Source organism: Mustela erminea, chromosome 19 (genome assembly GCF_009829155.1).
Source record: "Mustela erminea isolate mMusErm1 chromosome 19, mMusErm1.Pri, whole genome shotgun sequence".
Lineage (NCBI taxonomy): Eukaryota > Metazoa > Chordata > Mammalia > Carnivora > Mustelidae > Mustela > Mustela erminea.
Window position 1 is genome coordinate 2,019,823 of NC_045632.1, and position 15,669 is coordinate 2,035,491.

General features: G+C 57.7%; 2 protein-coding genes across 5 annotated transcripts in view; both read left to right on the forward strand.

The window, feature by feature from the left end:
• CLPTM1 (CLPTM1 regulator of GABA type A receptor forward trafficking) overlaps positions 1 to 4,310 on the forward strand; it is a 29,270-nt gene extending 24,960 nt beyond the window's left edge. The window contains exons 10-14 of the mRNA XM_032324548.1: positions 1,693 to 1,883; positions 2,151 to 2,246; positions 2,540 to 2,675; positions 3,263 to 3,430; positions 3,538 to 4,310. Coding sequence (XP_032180439.1) covers positions 1,693 to 1,883; positions 2,151 to 2,246; positions 2,540 to 2,675; positions 3,263 to 3,430; positions 3,538 to 3,851 — 905 coding nt within the window. The 3' untranslated portion in view covers positions 3,852 to 4,310. The remainder of the gene's footprint in view (positions 1 to 1,692; positions 1,884 to 2,150; positions 2,247 to 2,539; positions 2,676 to 3,262; positions 3,431 to 3,537) is intronic.
• Positions 4,311 to 8,230: 3,920 nt separating this feature from the next.
• Positions 8,231 to 15,669, forward strand: part of RELB (RELB proto-oncogene, NF-kB subunit) — a 30,461-nt gene continuing 23,022 nt past the window's right edge. The window contains exons 1-4 of one of the 4 annotated variants that reach the window (XM_032325519.1): positions 8,231 to 8,497; positions 9,486 to 9,533; positions 13,278 to 13,286; positions 14,758 to 15,104. In XM_032325519.1, the coding sequence (XP_032181410.1) occupies positions 8,443 to 8,497; positions 9,486 to 9,533; positions 13,278 to 13,286; positions 14,758 to 15,104 (459 nt within the window). In that variant the 5' untranslated portion in view covers positions 8,231 to 8,442. Of the gene's footprint in view, positions 8,498 to 9,042; positions 9,356 to 9,485; positions 9,534 to 13,277; positions 13,287 to 14,757; positions 15,105 to 15,669 lie in introns of those variants that run through there. The other 3 variants (XM_032325517.1, XM_032325520.1, XM_032325518.1) reach the window with 3 other exon arrangements.

Below are 15,669 nucleotides of genomic sequence, written 5' to 3' on the forward strand. Positions count from 1 at the left end.
GCGCCACCAGGAAGCAGGGCCGGGGAACTCCAAGGCTGCGATCAACAAGGGAAGCCCCCGAGCTGCTCCTGCTGCCCTGCACAGCAGGCTTTTCCTTGGGGGAGGCCCCTCAAGGTTGAGTGCATGGGGCCCACCTGAGTGGGGTGGTGACAGCCCTGCCCCCAAAAGGCCCCTAGGTTGCAGAGGCCAGCAGTGCTGATGGCCAGCATTTGAGGGGGGCCTGGCCAAGTGCCAGGCATTTTTCTTAGCGCCCTCGTGGGTCAGCTTTTGGCATCCCCATGGCCCCGGCCCCACGAGGAAGCCTGTCATTGCTTCTGTGCTTGCAGGTGAGGAAGTGGAGACTCAGGCTGGGTAACTTGCCCACAGTCTCACTCCTCCCAAGTGACAGAGCCAGAATTGGGACCCAAGAGGGGGCTCCGACACCCACTTTCCCCCTCTAAGCCTGTGTGGGCCACTGCGTCCTTCCCTCGAGAGGCACGGGTCTCCGGGAGGCCTGTTGCCCTACAGTTTGTGCGAGCAGCAGCCCGCATGGGTGTTGGCATTATGAAGACAATGCTGCTGCAATTGAGCATTGCCTTCCAGAAGTTGTTAACATCCAACCTGGACAGTAGGCGGTGCTGCCCACTGGGAGGGAGGGAGTTGTTAGCTGGGCCTGGCCACGCCTGCTGACTTCCAGCCAGGTCGCCTGCGGTCCCACTTCCTCCTGAGAGACAAGGGCACAGAGGGTACGGTCCCTTGCCCGAGGTCACCCAGTGGGGGCCTGGGCCGCTGGCGCCTTTACACCCTGTGCTTGTTGCCTCCCTGGTCTGAGGCAGGACTTCTATCTACCAGCCTCCAACAGAACTCCATCTCCAGATCCATTCTTCCCAGTCAGGACTTGGGGGGGCTCTAGGAGTGTCCCCCTGAGGTCTCCTCAGGGCTTGATGGTCTGATGGGGGGTGAGGCAAGCCTGCTGAGTGTGTCAGATCTCTGGAATCAGAGTGAGTGGGCGGCTTTGCATGCGTCGCAGAGCCAGCCCTGTGTGACCCTGGGCCTGGCTCCACTTCCATAAGGCAGGCATTGTGGTAGGCCGGCCACCGTGGCCGCGGGTGTTGGACAGCGCTGGTACCCGCTTTGGCCCACAGGACGCCAGGGCTCAGAGAGGGATTGCCTGACCCTGTGGGTGGGGTTCCACCAGGGGCACAGGAAGGAGTTCTGGTTGGGGACCAGACGTCAGGACCTTATCTGTACCCCAGGAGTATCTGAGGTCCTTCTGGATTTCAGAATGGTGGGCTGGAGGAGCTGGTCTTAGAAGTACACGTCCCAGAGCCTCCTGTCCAAGGGAGCATGGCACCAGGTGGACAGCCTGGTTCTGGGGTCGTGCACACCTGGCTCATCCAGATCCTGCCAGGGCAGGCTCCGCAACCTGAGGAATGGGGCTTCCTTGTCCAGCCTCTGCTTCTGGCGTGTGGCAAGCACAGGACATGGCAGGGGCAACCGTCCCTGTCCCTGTCCTTGCAGCCACCATCCTGTCGACTGCTCTGGGTGGCACCTTTGAGGCAAAGACTCTTCATGGAAGGGGATGGTGGTGTGCACCCCGCCCCCTTGGCAGACCCAGCGCCATATTGGGGTTCTGAGGAGGACGGGACCCAAGGGAGCTGCGGGAGGGACTCAGAGGTGCCCCAGCTCAGCTTCACTCCAACCCTTGCGCAGATATCCAGTTTTGGAACAGCCGGCAATCTCTGGAGGGCCTGTCCGTGCGCTCCGTCTTCTTCGGCGTTTTCCAGTCTTTCGTGGTCCTTCTCTATATCCTGGACAACGAGACCAACTTCGTGGTCCAGGTCAGCGTCTTCATCGGGGTCCTCATCGACCTCTGGAAGATCACCAAGGTCATGGACGTCCGGGTAAGGCCGGGCCACTGTGCTGTTGTGGGGGCCGCTGGGGGCTTGGAATGGAGGTTGTCTGCCCCAGTCAGACCCTGGAGCTGGCCCCTGGGGGTTTCCCAATGCCTGTCGCACTCCCAGGACCAAGGGGATTTTCGCACCAGGGGATTTTTTGGGTCACTCGTGGGGCAGGGGAACGGGGAACAGTGAGGAAGGGCAGGGGCTGGAGCTGGCGTGGGAGTGTGAGCCAGGGTGGCAGCTGACCACAGCCTCCCTCCCTATCTGCAGCTGGACCGGGAGCACAAAGTGGCAGGACTCTTTCCCCGCCCAACCTTCAAAGACAAGTCCACGTACATCGAGTCCTCGACCAAAGTATATGATGATGTGAGTGTCCCCCACAGTGGGCCCCTGGGAGGGTCTCCAAGAACCCACACACCCCAGACCAGGAGAGGGGCAGTGGGTGGGGTCTGAGGCATCTGCCTGCCGACTGCTGGGCCCGTCCATTCTTTATGGCCTGGGTCACACCCTCCAGGGTTCCGGGCCTGCTGTGTATACTTCCTGTCCAAGTCCAGAGTTCCCAGGGCCACCTGGAAATTCCCCTGGTCTGGCCTGCCAGACCAGGTGTGGGTGGGTGAGGGTGGGAAGCAGGGGTGCCAGCCCCGCCCTGTGCCCCACAGATGGCGTTCCGGTACCTGTCGTGGATCCTCTTCCCGCTCCTGGGCTGCTATGCGGTCTACAGCCTCCTGTACTTGGAGCACAAGGGCTGGTACTCCTGGGTGCTCAGCATGCTCTATGGCTTCCTGCTGACCTTCGGTGAGCAGCCCCCCGCCACGCTCGGCGCTCCTGCATGGGCCAGACTCAGCAGCACATGTTCCCTGGTCCACACTGGGTGACGCAGGGGGCCAGCTGGGGTCCTGTCATCCTGGCCCTGCCCTCCTCATGCTCTGGTCCCATGCAGGAGAGACTTATCCCCAGACAGGGACGACCCCGGGTGGGCAGGGGTGGCAAGTGAGGAGCCTCGGAGGGGTGCCTGGCCTAGTGGGCTGGGGAGGACTTCCATGAGGCCGTGCGAAGTGCGTTTCAGTCATTGTCTTCAGGGCCCCTTCAGAGTAGATGAGCCTACAGGAATGTTGCAGCACGTGGCAAGTGCCATGAGGGGCTGAAGTTAAGGGGGTTGGAGAGACCTCTCTTGGGAGATGGTATGCACATCGAGGCCCAAAAGATGCCCGGGGGGCTGGTGAGGCAGCGGCGGTAAGATGTGCCTGGGCGCGGGAGCTGCTGGGCGGCCAGGGCAGCGCCAGAGGACAGCACAAGGACAGAGACCGGATGTGCAGTCAGGGAGGTTGGGGGTCAGGGCACCCCTTCCTCTGCTCACGGGGCTCTTGCCGTCATCACCGCAGGCTTCATCACCATGACCCCGCAGCTCTTCATCAACTATAAGCTCAAATCCGTGGCCCACCTGCCCTGGCGCATGCTTACCTACAAGGCCCTCAACACCTTCATCGATGACCTGTTTGCCTTTGTCATCAAGATGCCCGTCATGTACCGGATAGGCTGCCTGCGGGACGGTGAGGGCTGCGGGGCGAGGGGGGTGCCCGCTCTGGCCTCGGGGCTCATTCTGGGGCTGCCGGGCGGGCCCCTTCCCTTCACACAGCCCCCCTTGCCCCGCCCCCAGATGTGGTCTTCTTCATCTACCTCTACCAACGGTGGATCTACCGCGTCGACCCCACGCGGGTGAATGAGTTTGGCATGAGTGGCGAGGCCCCGACGGCAGCCGCCCCTGTGGCCGAGGCCCCGACGGCAGCAGCAGCAGCAGCAGGGGCCCTCCCACCCCCACCCGCCCCCGCCCCCACCCCCATCACAACCGCTGCCGCCACCAGGGAGGAGGCCTCTACGCCCCTGCCCACCAAGCCCACCCCAGGGGCCAGCTCCACCAGCGAGCCCCAGGAAGCCCCTCCAAAGCCAGCAGAGGACAAGAAAAGGGATTAGCCGCCCCTGGTCCTCCTCTTCCGCTCCGGCTCCTGGTGACCATCACCCCTCCCCCTGCTGCCCCGGCCCCCTTCGCCTCCCCTCCCTGTCGCCCTTTCCCTGGACAGATCGGGCCAGGGCGGCAGGAGGCCCCCCTCGGGCCGGAGCCCAGCGTGTGTTGCAGGGGCCGGGGCAGGCCAGGGCACGTTGTCTGTGGAGGCGCCGTCTGTCCGTATGTTCCTCTGTGTTTCTAGCCATCTCACCCTGCCTGCCCAGCACCATTGGGAATCATGGTGAAGCGACGTGGCGCTGCCGAGATGGGGGGGCCCGGCGGGGGAGCGGCTGGGGCCCCTATGTGGGACGCCCACGGCCATTTGTCATCTTGTCCCTTGTCCCCTGGCCATGCCCCTCCTCCCAGACCACCGCCCTTTAACACAGTCTGGATTTAATAAATTCATATGGGTGTTTAACTTAAACTCAGCAACCCCCCTTGTGCCTGCCTTCCTCTGCCACCCCCCGGGAGATAGCTTCACCCGGGCTGGGGGTGGCTCTCCTTGGGTTTGCGAGGGAGACCTGCAGGGTGCAAGACACAGCAAAGTGGGAGACAGGGACCCTCGGGGCCAGGCCCTTCTTACCCTTTTCCCCTCCCAGCAGCCTTCTGAGGGGCTTCTGTAACTGTCCCTATTTTGCAAATGGGAAGCTATGCGCTGGGGCCTTCTTGTACAACAAGGCTGTGTCTGGCCAGCTGTGGCTCAGTGTCCTGCCTGTGCCCACTGATTGTCTCCTGGCCTCACGAGTAGACACCTGCTGTCCTGATCATTTCCCATCAGAATGACTTGTTCAGTGGGCCCCACACACTGGACACATAAACTTTGCTTCTCTGGGCCTATGAGCTCTCTGGCCAGGGTGCAGTAGGGGTATCGGGGCGAATCCTTGGGCAGAGGGGTGTGCCTGGCTGTAGAGCTCTCGACCTGTTGGGGCAACCTGAGCATCCTCGGGGCTGCCTGCCTTGAGGACCTGACCAAGACAGTGCATGGCGCGTGCGTCTTCCCAACTACCTGGGTGCTGGGACTGTTCACCCACTTTATAGATGGGACTTTTATAGATCTCTGGGTGTCCCTGTGTTCCGAGGGGCCGGGACCCTGTGTGGCCAGATTTACTGTTCTGGGAGGTGGCCTCATCAACACAGTTGGGAGAGGAGGCCCCGGGGCTGAGGACCACACCAGGCCCCAGCTGCCACCCCGCCCTGCAGAGCCTGGCGGGGAATCCGGGAGCTCCTGGGAGGCATTAGCACACACAGAGGCCCGAGCCCCACGTGTACACACACAGGACAGCGGGCTCCTCCTCGCCTCAGCTAGCCAGGGACCCACTCTGCTCCCTCCCCTGCTCTGCCTCATTTCATAGTTGCCAGCCAGTGCCCTGCCGGGCTTCCGTCCTGCGACTCCAGGAACCAGGGAGGTTCTCAGGCCCCCTGGACTCACTGGGCTTCCCCTCCAGGCACACGCCCAAGACTTTGGCAAAGCCCCTCAGCTATAACCCGCACCCTCATCCCACAGGAGCCTCACTTCTTCACTTCCCCTGAGACCACCTGGTCCAGGCTGTTCCCTCTTCTGTCCCAGTCCTGCCCCTCCCATTTGCTCAGCAGCCAGAGGGTTTTCTTTTTTTTCTTTTTCTTTTTCTTTTCTTTTTTTTTTTTTAAGATTTTATTTATTTATTTGACAGACAGAGATCACAAGTAGGCAGAGAGGCAGGCAGAGGGAGAGAGAGAGGAGGAAGCAGGCTCCCTGCTGAGAAGAGAACCTGATGTGGGGCTCAATCCCAGGACCCTGGGATCATGACCTGAGCTGAAGGCAGAGGCTTTAACCCACTGAGCCACCCAGGCTCCCCAGAGGGTTTTCTAAAGCACAAATCTGACCCTACTGGGCCTCTGTCCAGAATCTACCGTGGTTCCCAGTACCCTTGGGAGAAGAGGCCAGACCCCTAACTAATGAGCGAGACCTTGAGGGGATGGGCCTAACCCGTACAGCCTGGTGCATCTCCCTTGTTTTAACTTGACATGATCGCTTACCTTCTGCCTCTGGACCCTGCTCTCCCCTTACCTGGGACACCCTTGGGCACATAACTTTACCTTATCCTATGTGTCCTCCACATTGTGGTTCCAATGCCTCTTCTTCCAGGAAGCCCTCCCTGACCACCTCATCTGGGACCCCCAGCTCCCTGAGCTCTCACACCCCAGCCCTGCCCATTATGGGTCATCACTGCCTGGAGTCAGATTATTCTCTGCTGGACTGAGCCTTGTGAGGTCAGAGCCAGAGCTGTCTTGGTCATTGCTCTATCCTCTGGGAATGTTTGCTGAGCACATGTTTGTACACTCCTGACTTTCAAAAACAGACACATCTAGAAGTGTGGACCTTGATGAGGCCTGCATTTACACACTGGCAGAAAAACGGACATGCAGTCACTCCACAAATTTTTCCTGAGCCCCAAGCTGGTGGGCAGTGGGGGTGTCTGCTTACACAGCAGGGACCAAGACAGCCTAGGCCTGCCCTCACAGGGCTCAAAGCCCAGCAGAAGCCCCGAGTGCTGAGGATTTCCCTCCAGTTATTCACCCAGTAAACAGTGGTGAGGCCCGATGTTTGCAAGGGGCAGGGGGGCATCAAGGGGGATCCGGGTCCTATTATAGGAGCTGCAATTCGAGCCAAACTCAGGATTGTTTGTGGTTTGCTTCATTTATCAAATGTAACATTATTCAGTGTCTCCAACCCCTGACAGGCCGGCATTCTATCCTCTGGCCCACTACTTCTCAGCCTCCTTGTCGTTCCCTGAGCAGGTCATGCATGTTCCCACCTCAGGTCCTTTGCACTTGCTGTCCCCTGTGCCTCATACACTTCCCTGGATAGCCACATAGAGCCTTCATCATTTCAACTCCGCTCAGCGTCATCTCAGACCCTCCCTGAACATCCTCCCCCAAACAGTATCCTCCAGACCCAATCCATATATCCTGCTTTATTCTGTAATGCCGTCATCACCACCAGACTTATGTATACGTCTCACCCACCTTGAATTTCAGTTCCATGTGATGGCAGGGGCTTTTGTTTCTTGGGTTCTTTGCTGTTTCCCTGGCTTTTGGAATAGTACTCAGCACATGTAAGAACTATATGCAAGTGTCTGCTATTTTTAGTATCTCAGTTAATCCTCACAACCATCTTATGACAAGACCCATTTTACAGATGGGGAAACCGAGGCTCAGAGAGATGAAGTCAGTTGCCTGGGGTCACATGGCTGGTAAGTGGAAGACCTACGTTTCTTGATTCTGGACCCTCACATTGTCACCTCTCTTGCAGTGTTTTTGTCCAATGCAAGACTACAGCCTGCAGGCTGGATCCAGCTTTTTCTAATATTTGTGTGATTTTTACATGTTTAAGTGGTTGGGGGAAAAAAAAAACCTCAAAACTATTTCCTTTGACATAAAAATTTGATACAAAGTCAGATTTTAGTGTCCATAAAATGTCCTATTGGAACGTAGCCACACTCATTGTTTCTGTGCTGTCTTTGGCCACTTTTTGTGGAAAAAGTTTGCTCGATATTTTGCTGTACGGCAGTAGTTCTCCAGCTTGGGTGTGAGCTTTCTGCATCCCCTGAAGGGCTGAGGGCCACAGTTTGAGACTGCAGCTGTACATGGTTCTGCTTCTCACAAGCAGACAGCCAGCCTGGCTTGATGACTGCCCTGACCTGGTGCCCAGTGCAGGCCCTGGCACACGACAGGTGCTCAGTAGGAACCCATGAGGCCGTGTGGTCATGCGTGGAGAGAGGACATTTTTAGGGAAACAGACACAAGATGTCAAACCTTGGCTCTCTGTGGTCTGAGGGTGCTGGGCATCCAAGTTGGTTATTGGACACCTACTGTGTTCCAAGGACTGTCCTAGGCGCTAGAGTTAGAGCAAGGCAGACAAAACCTAAAACTAGCATTCTAGCCATAAACGTTTAAGTATCTTCATCCCCAATTTACAGTTGAAGAAACTGAGGCATAGAGAGACTGGTTTTCCTAAAGATCATTATTACCGGCTGGAGCCCTGGCCCTCCTGATCCCAAAGCTTCCCTTACAGCCCGGGAAACAGCAGGCTCAGCTCCCACTGGCAGACCTGGCGGGCGGGCCTCAGTTTCCCGACTTGTTCTATGGGTACGACGTGAGTGGCCCCAAGCAACCTCAGTTGTCTCCGCCAAAGCAATGGGCAGCGGCACGGGTCCAACCCCTCCCGTGCGCCCAGCCTCCCCTTCCCGGCCGGCCCCGCCCCCGGCCACGTGACGCGTGGGGGTTTTCCCGTTCCCCCTAGCGTGACGTCACGATGGGGTGCGGGCCAATGGGCGCGCAGGCCGGCGGCGCCGGGGAATTCCGCTGCCCCGCCCCCGCCCGCCGCCCGCCCGGCCCGGCCCGGCGCCCCCCGCAGCCCCGGGCGCCGCGCGTCTAGCCCGGCCTGCGGCCCCAGCCCCTGCGCCGCTCGTTCGACCCGCGATCGTCCTCCGGACCGTGCCCCCTTGGCCGCCCGGCCTGCCCGCGTGTGTGTTTTGATCTGGGCCGGCCTCCGGGCCGTCCGTTCCCACTGGTCGGGCCATGCCGAGTCGCCGCGTCGCCAGACCGTCCGCTGCACCGGAGCTGGGAGCCTTGGGTAAGCGGGACCCGGGTTCGGGAGAGAAGTCTGGGGCGGGACTGGAAATGCGGGGGTTCTGGGGGCCCGGAGTAGTCTGGGGGTTCCTACAGGAGTCTAGGGGCTTTGGGGGACGAGGTTGAGGGTTCCAGGGACACAGTATCAGAGGGAAGGAAAGGGGCAGAGGATAGTGACGGGGTCCAGCCCAAGGTAAGAGGGAGGCGTCCCACTACAGAGTGAGAAGGGGGCGGGGCCTGACCCTGAGGCAAAGGAGGGGGCGGGCCCGACTCCGCGGGATGGGGGCGGGGCCTGGCTCAGAGAAGGCGGGGCGGGAGCCGCTCCTGAAGAGTGGGGGCGTGGCCAGCCTCGGAGAAGGGGCAGACGAGAGAGGGGCCAGACTCAGAGTGGGCGAGACTGCGGGCCTTGGCTCACCGAAGGGGGCGGGGACTGACTATGAAAGCGAGAAGGGGGAGGAGCCTAACTCTAAGAAGGAAGCAAGGTTTTACATAGGGTAAGGGGGAGGGGCCTAACTCTGGCAGGGAAAAGGGGGAGGGCTTGTTCCGAAAAAAGAAGGGCGGGGCCTGACTCGGAGAAGAAAGGGGGAGTGGGGCTCGCTTCAGGAGAGGAGGGGCAGGGTCTGAGAGGGAGAAAGGGAAGGGGTGACACTGAAAAAGTGAAGGGGTGGGGTTGACCCTGAGAAAAAGGACGGGGCGGGGGCTTTCGTAACTGAGGTTGAGAAGGGCCCCTCCACACCCGACCTTAAGGAAGAGAAGGAGCCGGCGGCCTGAGTGAGATGCAGGCTGGGGAGAATGACAGAAACTAGGGATCCGGTCCATAAGTTAGAGAAGGAAGCAAGGCCAGATTCTGCGGGCGTTAAGGGTGAGGGGGTGGGGGTGCCTTATCCGAGGGGGCGGGGCCAGGAGAGGAACGGGGTGGGGCCTAGGAGACTCTCCGGTCCTCCCGCCGGATCTCCATCGCCTCCTGAGACTTGCCTCCCTCCCTGCTGCAGGGTCCGCGGACCTCTCCTCGCTCTCGCTCGCCGTTTCCAGGACCACGGGTGAGCAGCCCACCACAGTTCCGGCCCACCCGCGCGCTCAGGACGGGGGAGGGGGGAATCCTGTGGAGGCGGCTTTGGGCACACCTCTGTCTGGGGTTTCATCCAGGGCCACCTCAGCTTTCCTCCGACCACCTGTGTTTGTCCCTGCGGGTTGAGATGGGGGCCCCAGGTCCCCCTACTTCCCGGGTGGTTAGGAGCTGGACAGGTAAAGCTAACCACCTATTCTCCCTGTAAGAGGAGTCCTCTTTATAGACGGGCCATGGTAGTGCAGAGGATTAAAAAGGACCTGCCAATGCTGCCACCTCCTCGCTCTGTGAATGCCTGCAAATCACTTCTCTCCGGACCTCAGTTTTCCTCATCTGTACAGTGGACATAATATCAGTGCCTCCCTTTGTCGGGGTATTGAGAGGATTCAATGAGCTGATACAGGCAGACTTTGAAAGCAGTGTCTGGCACACAGTAAAGTCTCAATAAGCATTAACTGTTCACAGCTGTTATGATGATGATGATTACTATTACTATTATCAGACTGCCTATAACAGTGGTTCTTAAACTTTTGTGTGCACTGGAGTCACCCAGGGAGCTTGTTAAAACAGATTTTTGGGCCCTACCTCTAGAGTTTCTGATTCAGTAGGTCTAGAATCGGCCCCGAGAGTTTGCATTTCTGGCAAGTTCCCAAAAGATGCTCAGAACCACTACTCGGGAAGGTCCCTCAGCCAGTGTCGTCCAAAATTCGGTGCTGCCCAAGAAAATGCAAAATCATGGCCAAATGACAACATCCTCTCTCTTGTAAATCTGCTGGGATTAGGAGGGCAGGAACTGAGTCCTGTTACCATGAAGACTCAGCCCCTAGTGGGCTGGGGCTGGGCCTTGGTCTGGAGGTAGTATCCTGGGATGGACCCTAGCAGCTGGCCTGGCCATGGAGGAAGCTCTGCTGGTTCTCTAACAGGTCTGAGAGTGTGGACAATGGGGAAAGGTGGGGCATGGTGCTGGGGACAGGTACTGCCCACGCACTGGTTCTGGGCAGGAACAAGGCTGAGGTTTTTTCTGGCCCAAGATCTCTGGTTTCAACTGAGAGTCATTTGTGATGTCATCTCTTCAATAAATATTTATTGAACGCCTGTTCTGTACCTCGTCCTGTGCTGGGCAGCACTGGGGACTCGGCAGTGCCTGAAACAGCCTAACTCCACCCTCATGGGTTCCTTACCTGGATGAGGAGGCCAGGCACTTAGGCAATAATTAAATGTGGGATTACCAGATGTGACAAAGGCTCCGAAGAAGTCTTGGGGTCAGTGAAATCTAACAGCAGGGTAAGGATGAGAAAACTAAATGCTGTGACCGAGTAGGAGGGAAACATCTCCCTCATTCTGATAGGCTAGACACGTAGGGTACCCTGGATATACGGTGGGGACAGATAAGAGTTCCGTAACATAAAGTCATGCCAAATCCTAACCAGTGCCAATGAAATGATAAAACGAAGGTATGTAACTGTGAATGACTGGAGCTATCTTGGGGACTGGGGGCTGTCTTGGATTAAGTGGTCAGGGAAGACTTATCTAGTAGGTAACTTTTTTTTTTTTAAAAGATTTTATTTATTTATTTATTTGACAGACAGAGATCACAAGTAGGCAGAGAGGTAGGTAGAAAGAGAGAGAGGAGGAAGCAGGCTGTCCGCGGAGCGGACAGCCCGATGCGGGGCTCGATCCCAGTAACCTGGGATCATGACCTGAGCCGAAGGCAGAGGCTCCAACCCACTGAGCCACCCAGGCGCCCCATCTAGTAGGTAACTTTTGAGCAGGGACCTGAAGGAGGAGGAGGGGGGAGAATGCCTTGCAAACAACTGGAGGAAGAACATTCTGGCAGAGAGCAGGTTGTGCTAAGGCCCTGAGGCAGGAAAGACATGGCTGGTGCTCTGCCTGCTTGCAGCCCATCCTGGCTGTCCCTGGATGGTGGCACATCTGTGTGGGAGGTCAGGGTGGGATGGAGTGTTATTTGAGTTGAACCCTAAATAAGGAGAAGTTTCCAATGTTTGCTGGCTGAAAGAGGATTTTTTTCCCCCCAAAGATTTATTTATTTGTTTGAGAGAGAGAGAGAGAGTAAAAGTAGAGGGAGAGGGAGAGAGAATCCTCCAGCAGACTGTTTGCTGAGCAGTGAGCCTGACACAGGCTGGATGGATCCCAGGTCCCCCCGGGATCATGACCTGAGCAGAAATCAAGAGTCAGCTGCTCAACCGACTGAGCCACCCAGTTGCCCCCAGAAGGGGATTTTTAGATAATAATGCTCTTAACTAAGTTTTATGGAGGGGCTAGGGCAGTCAGACATGGTGCTAAGCAGTTTACCTGTGGGATTCGGAATCCTCATGTTCACACCTTGAGATGGGAGCTCAGACCTCGTTTGAGAAAGACTCAGAGAGGTTGAGAGGCTTGCCCGAGGCTACATAGTGAGTGTGTGACAGGTAGGATTCCAACCAGCATCTGTGTGACTCTATACTCCGTGCTCTGAAAGCAGGTCTGCTACGCTCTTCATTTTAGAGATGGGAACCTGAGGTCTAGAGAGGGAGGGCGGGTTGGTCACCCAAGTCCATAAAAGAATGTCCCCCAACACTTGATCTGCTGGCAGCCAGCATTTATGCAGGGCCTACTATTCTAAGCAGTTCCAAGTGCTTCCCACATATTAGCTCATTTAATTTTCACAGCAGCCCAATGAGGCATTATCACTGTGTCCATTTTACAGGTGGAGAAACCAAGGCAAAAAGGAGTTAAGTGGAGGGACGTAGGGCCCTCCAGTTAGGAAGTTGCACAGCCAGGATTTGAACTGAGGTAGTCCAAACCTCAGGCCACTGCTGCCTGGGCCTCGGTTTCCCCCTGCAACCTGGGCAAAGTCTAACTCCGGGCCCACACGTCATCCAGGACGGACACCTAAGAGTTTTTCCCAAGTTTAGTGACCGGAGGTTGGCCCTGCCAGGGATTTACAGCCTGTCCCTTCTTCTGTCCCAGCCTCAGTGTCCCCAGCTACCCAGTGGGGGTATCTTCCCTACCCTGCTGACTTCACAGATCACAGGAGATAAGGGGAGCAGGAAAACTGCTTTCAGAGGAGCAAAGGTCTGGCTACCAGGAGCCACTCCCCGAGAGTGGAGGAAGAGGACAGGTCTGGGAGCAGGGTAGGCTGGCGTTGATCCGTCTGTGGCCAGTGGCTGGGGCAGGTGACCCTGAGAGGGGCTCTGGCCCCGGCCTGCCCCGTCTCGCTGTGTGACCCCAGGCCGGCCTGCTCGCTCTGGCCTTCCCATTGTCCTGTCTGTAGAATGACAGGAGGTTTGTTTCGGTTTCTCCATGGCCCCTTTCAAGACTGAGCTTTCCCAAGGAGGTGATGAGGGGCTTTCCTAGCCTTTAGAATCTTAGCTGTTTAATTTTTTTTCCTGGTCATAAGATCCTTGGCTTCCCTGGGTCCTCAATGATGCCTTGAATTCCTGGCCTCAATGTTTTTTTAAGAAGGTGCTTGAGGGTCCCCTGACCCTGGGGCTCCAATATTGCGAGCTGAGGGGAGGGTAGCCCAGGAGGGTGCAATCGGGATTGGGGTTTGGCACCCCAGCGAGCCAGAGCCCAGTTTCCCAGGATGGAGGAAGAGAGAAAGGGGGAGGGTTCCAGGCCTCCAGGGGATGGGGTTGGGGAATCTGACTTAAAAGATGAAAGTCTTGACCACTTTCTGGACCTCACCTTTCTCTTTCTCTTTCTCTTCCTTCCACAGATGAACTGGGTAAGTATCACAGGGCAGGTCTGGGGGAAGGGGTGGGGGTTGGCAAGATGTCCTAGTGCTCACAGGGCGGGATCTGGGCCTTCTTTGCTGTTGGGGAGAACTGTTGGGGACTTTAATGTTTCTGTTCCCAAACTTCCCGCTGTCCTTGATCTTAGAAAAACCTCCCCACATCAGCTGCCCTTAGTGTTATCATTACCTTGAGCACTGGGTCGTTTTCTCAGTGAACTCTGTGGAGCACGCCCCATGTGCCAGGCACCACATTCAGCCGCGAGCCAAATGAGGTCCCTCCTGTGAGCTGACCCTCTGGTGGGGGCAATAGTAGGAAAGGGAGTAAATGAATAAGATCATGTCAGATCGGGCTGAGGCTATGAAGGAGATAACGGGAAGAGGAGCCGATGGCCTGGGAAGACACACTAGGTAGGCCTTTCAGAAGAGGTGACATTTGAGCTGAGACCTGAAGGACGAGGGGCCAGAGTGGGTTGAATGGGGGGAAGGACGGAATAGGCAGATGGAGAGTAGGCACAGCACCCCTAAAGAGGGCCAAGCCTTGCTGGGAGCAAGCAACAGAAAAGAGACTGGAGCAGGGCAAGAGGTGGGTAGGGGGTTTGTTGGCAGGAGGCCGAAGGCCCAGGACAGGAGGGGGCCAGTCCACACAAGACTCTGTGGCAGGGGGTCAGGGGTGTGGGTTTTGTTTTGTTTTGTTTTCCTGAGATGAATCGAGTTTGGGGAAGGTGTTACATGGAGAGGTTGTTGACTTTGAGTCTTAAGGGAGATGGGAGCCATGGGAGGTGTCTGAGCAGAGTGAGGACAGGGTCTGACCTAAGCTATGTCTGGCTGTGTGTGGGGGACTTGGAGGAGGCCAGAGGGGGAACAGGAGCAGTGGTTCAGAGGGGAGATGGTAAGTGTGGACCAGAATGGAGCGGGGGGTGTGGGGAGCAGCGGTGGGAGTGTAAACATGTATTTGAGGTAAGAGGCAGAAGAGGTTCAAGGATGGGGACAGATGTGGGATCGGGAGCAGCTATGCGGGCTTCCAGCTTGGGTACTTGGTGGACCCGTGTGCTGCTTTCTGAGGGGGGAACTCCTTGGGGGGTTGTTATTTTCCCCGGGCAGAGGAGAAGCAGGGACAGGGACGCCTGTCACCTGGCACTACCTTTATCCAGGCGAGAGGGGAAGGAGACATGATTTCAGGCACTTTTAGGGAGGGGAGTGGACATGAGGGTAGAGGAGGAGAACCCAGGCCGCCGCGTTTCGGGCTTCGAGAACTGGGGAACTGTTCCCAAGCAGGGTAGGGGCTTTTTTGGGGTTGGGAGCCAAGCCCCCCACCCCACCCGCCGCCCACACTCAGCCCACAAGGAAGATGTCTCGAAGAAATGAGTGGATGGGGAAAGGTGGGGCGGCACAGGTCTTGGGGATGTCATCAGGCCTTTCCTTCTATCATCAGCGTCACCCCCAGTTTTTGCTTCTCCCGCAGAGATCATCGACGAGTACATCAAGGAGAACGGCTTCGGCCTGGAGGGGGCGCCGCCGGGCCCGGGCGAGGGGCTGCCGCGCCTCGTGCCTCGCGGGGTGGCCTCCCTGAGCACCGTCACCCTGGGCCCCGCGGCGCCCCAGCCCCCGGCCACGCCACCGGCCTGGAGCTGCCCCCTGGGGCGGCTCGTGCCCCCGGCGCCGGGCCCCGGGCCGCGACCGCACCTGGTCATCACCGAGCAACCCAAGCAGCGCGGCATGCGCTTCCGCTACGAGTGCGAGGGCCGCTCGGCCGGCAGCATCCTCGGGGAGAGCAGCACCGAGGCCAGCAAGACGCTGCCCGCCATCGAGGTGAGGCCCGGGGCTGGGTCTCGCGCCTCCCCGCTCCCCCCGCCCCGCCCCTCCGCCACCACCCTCAGCGCGCGGAGATTCGCATGCCTGCATTGCTCGCGTATTTCATGGTGGTTATCATTATTGCCGTTGCTGTTGTTGTAGCGCTTCATACTCTCACTCGCCTCCGGTTCCAAAGGACATTCCAAGAAAGGCGTCCTTCCGGGCATTGGCAGTATTGATCAAAATTAGCATTGTCCTGAAAGGCAGGGTAGCTAGTCTCCTGGCCCACAAGGGAGGCCAGAGTAATTGGAGTGGCCGGGTTTGAATCCCTGTTCTGCCATTTACCAGCAGGGCGGCCTTGGAGTGGTTATTTGGTCCCTCTGTGCCTCAGTTTCCTTCTCTACAAAATGGGATAATAATAATAATAATAATAATAATAATAATAATAAAACAACAACAACTAACCACTGGGGGTTGTCAGGAGGCGTGAATGAGTTAAACGTGCCAAGGGCCTCTAGCATGGTATGTGCTCAGGAGAGATGAGCTGGGGTTAGTATTATTGCCATCGTGATTTATAAGTCTG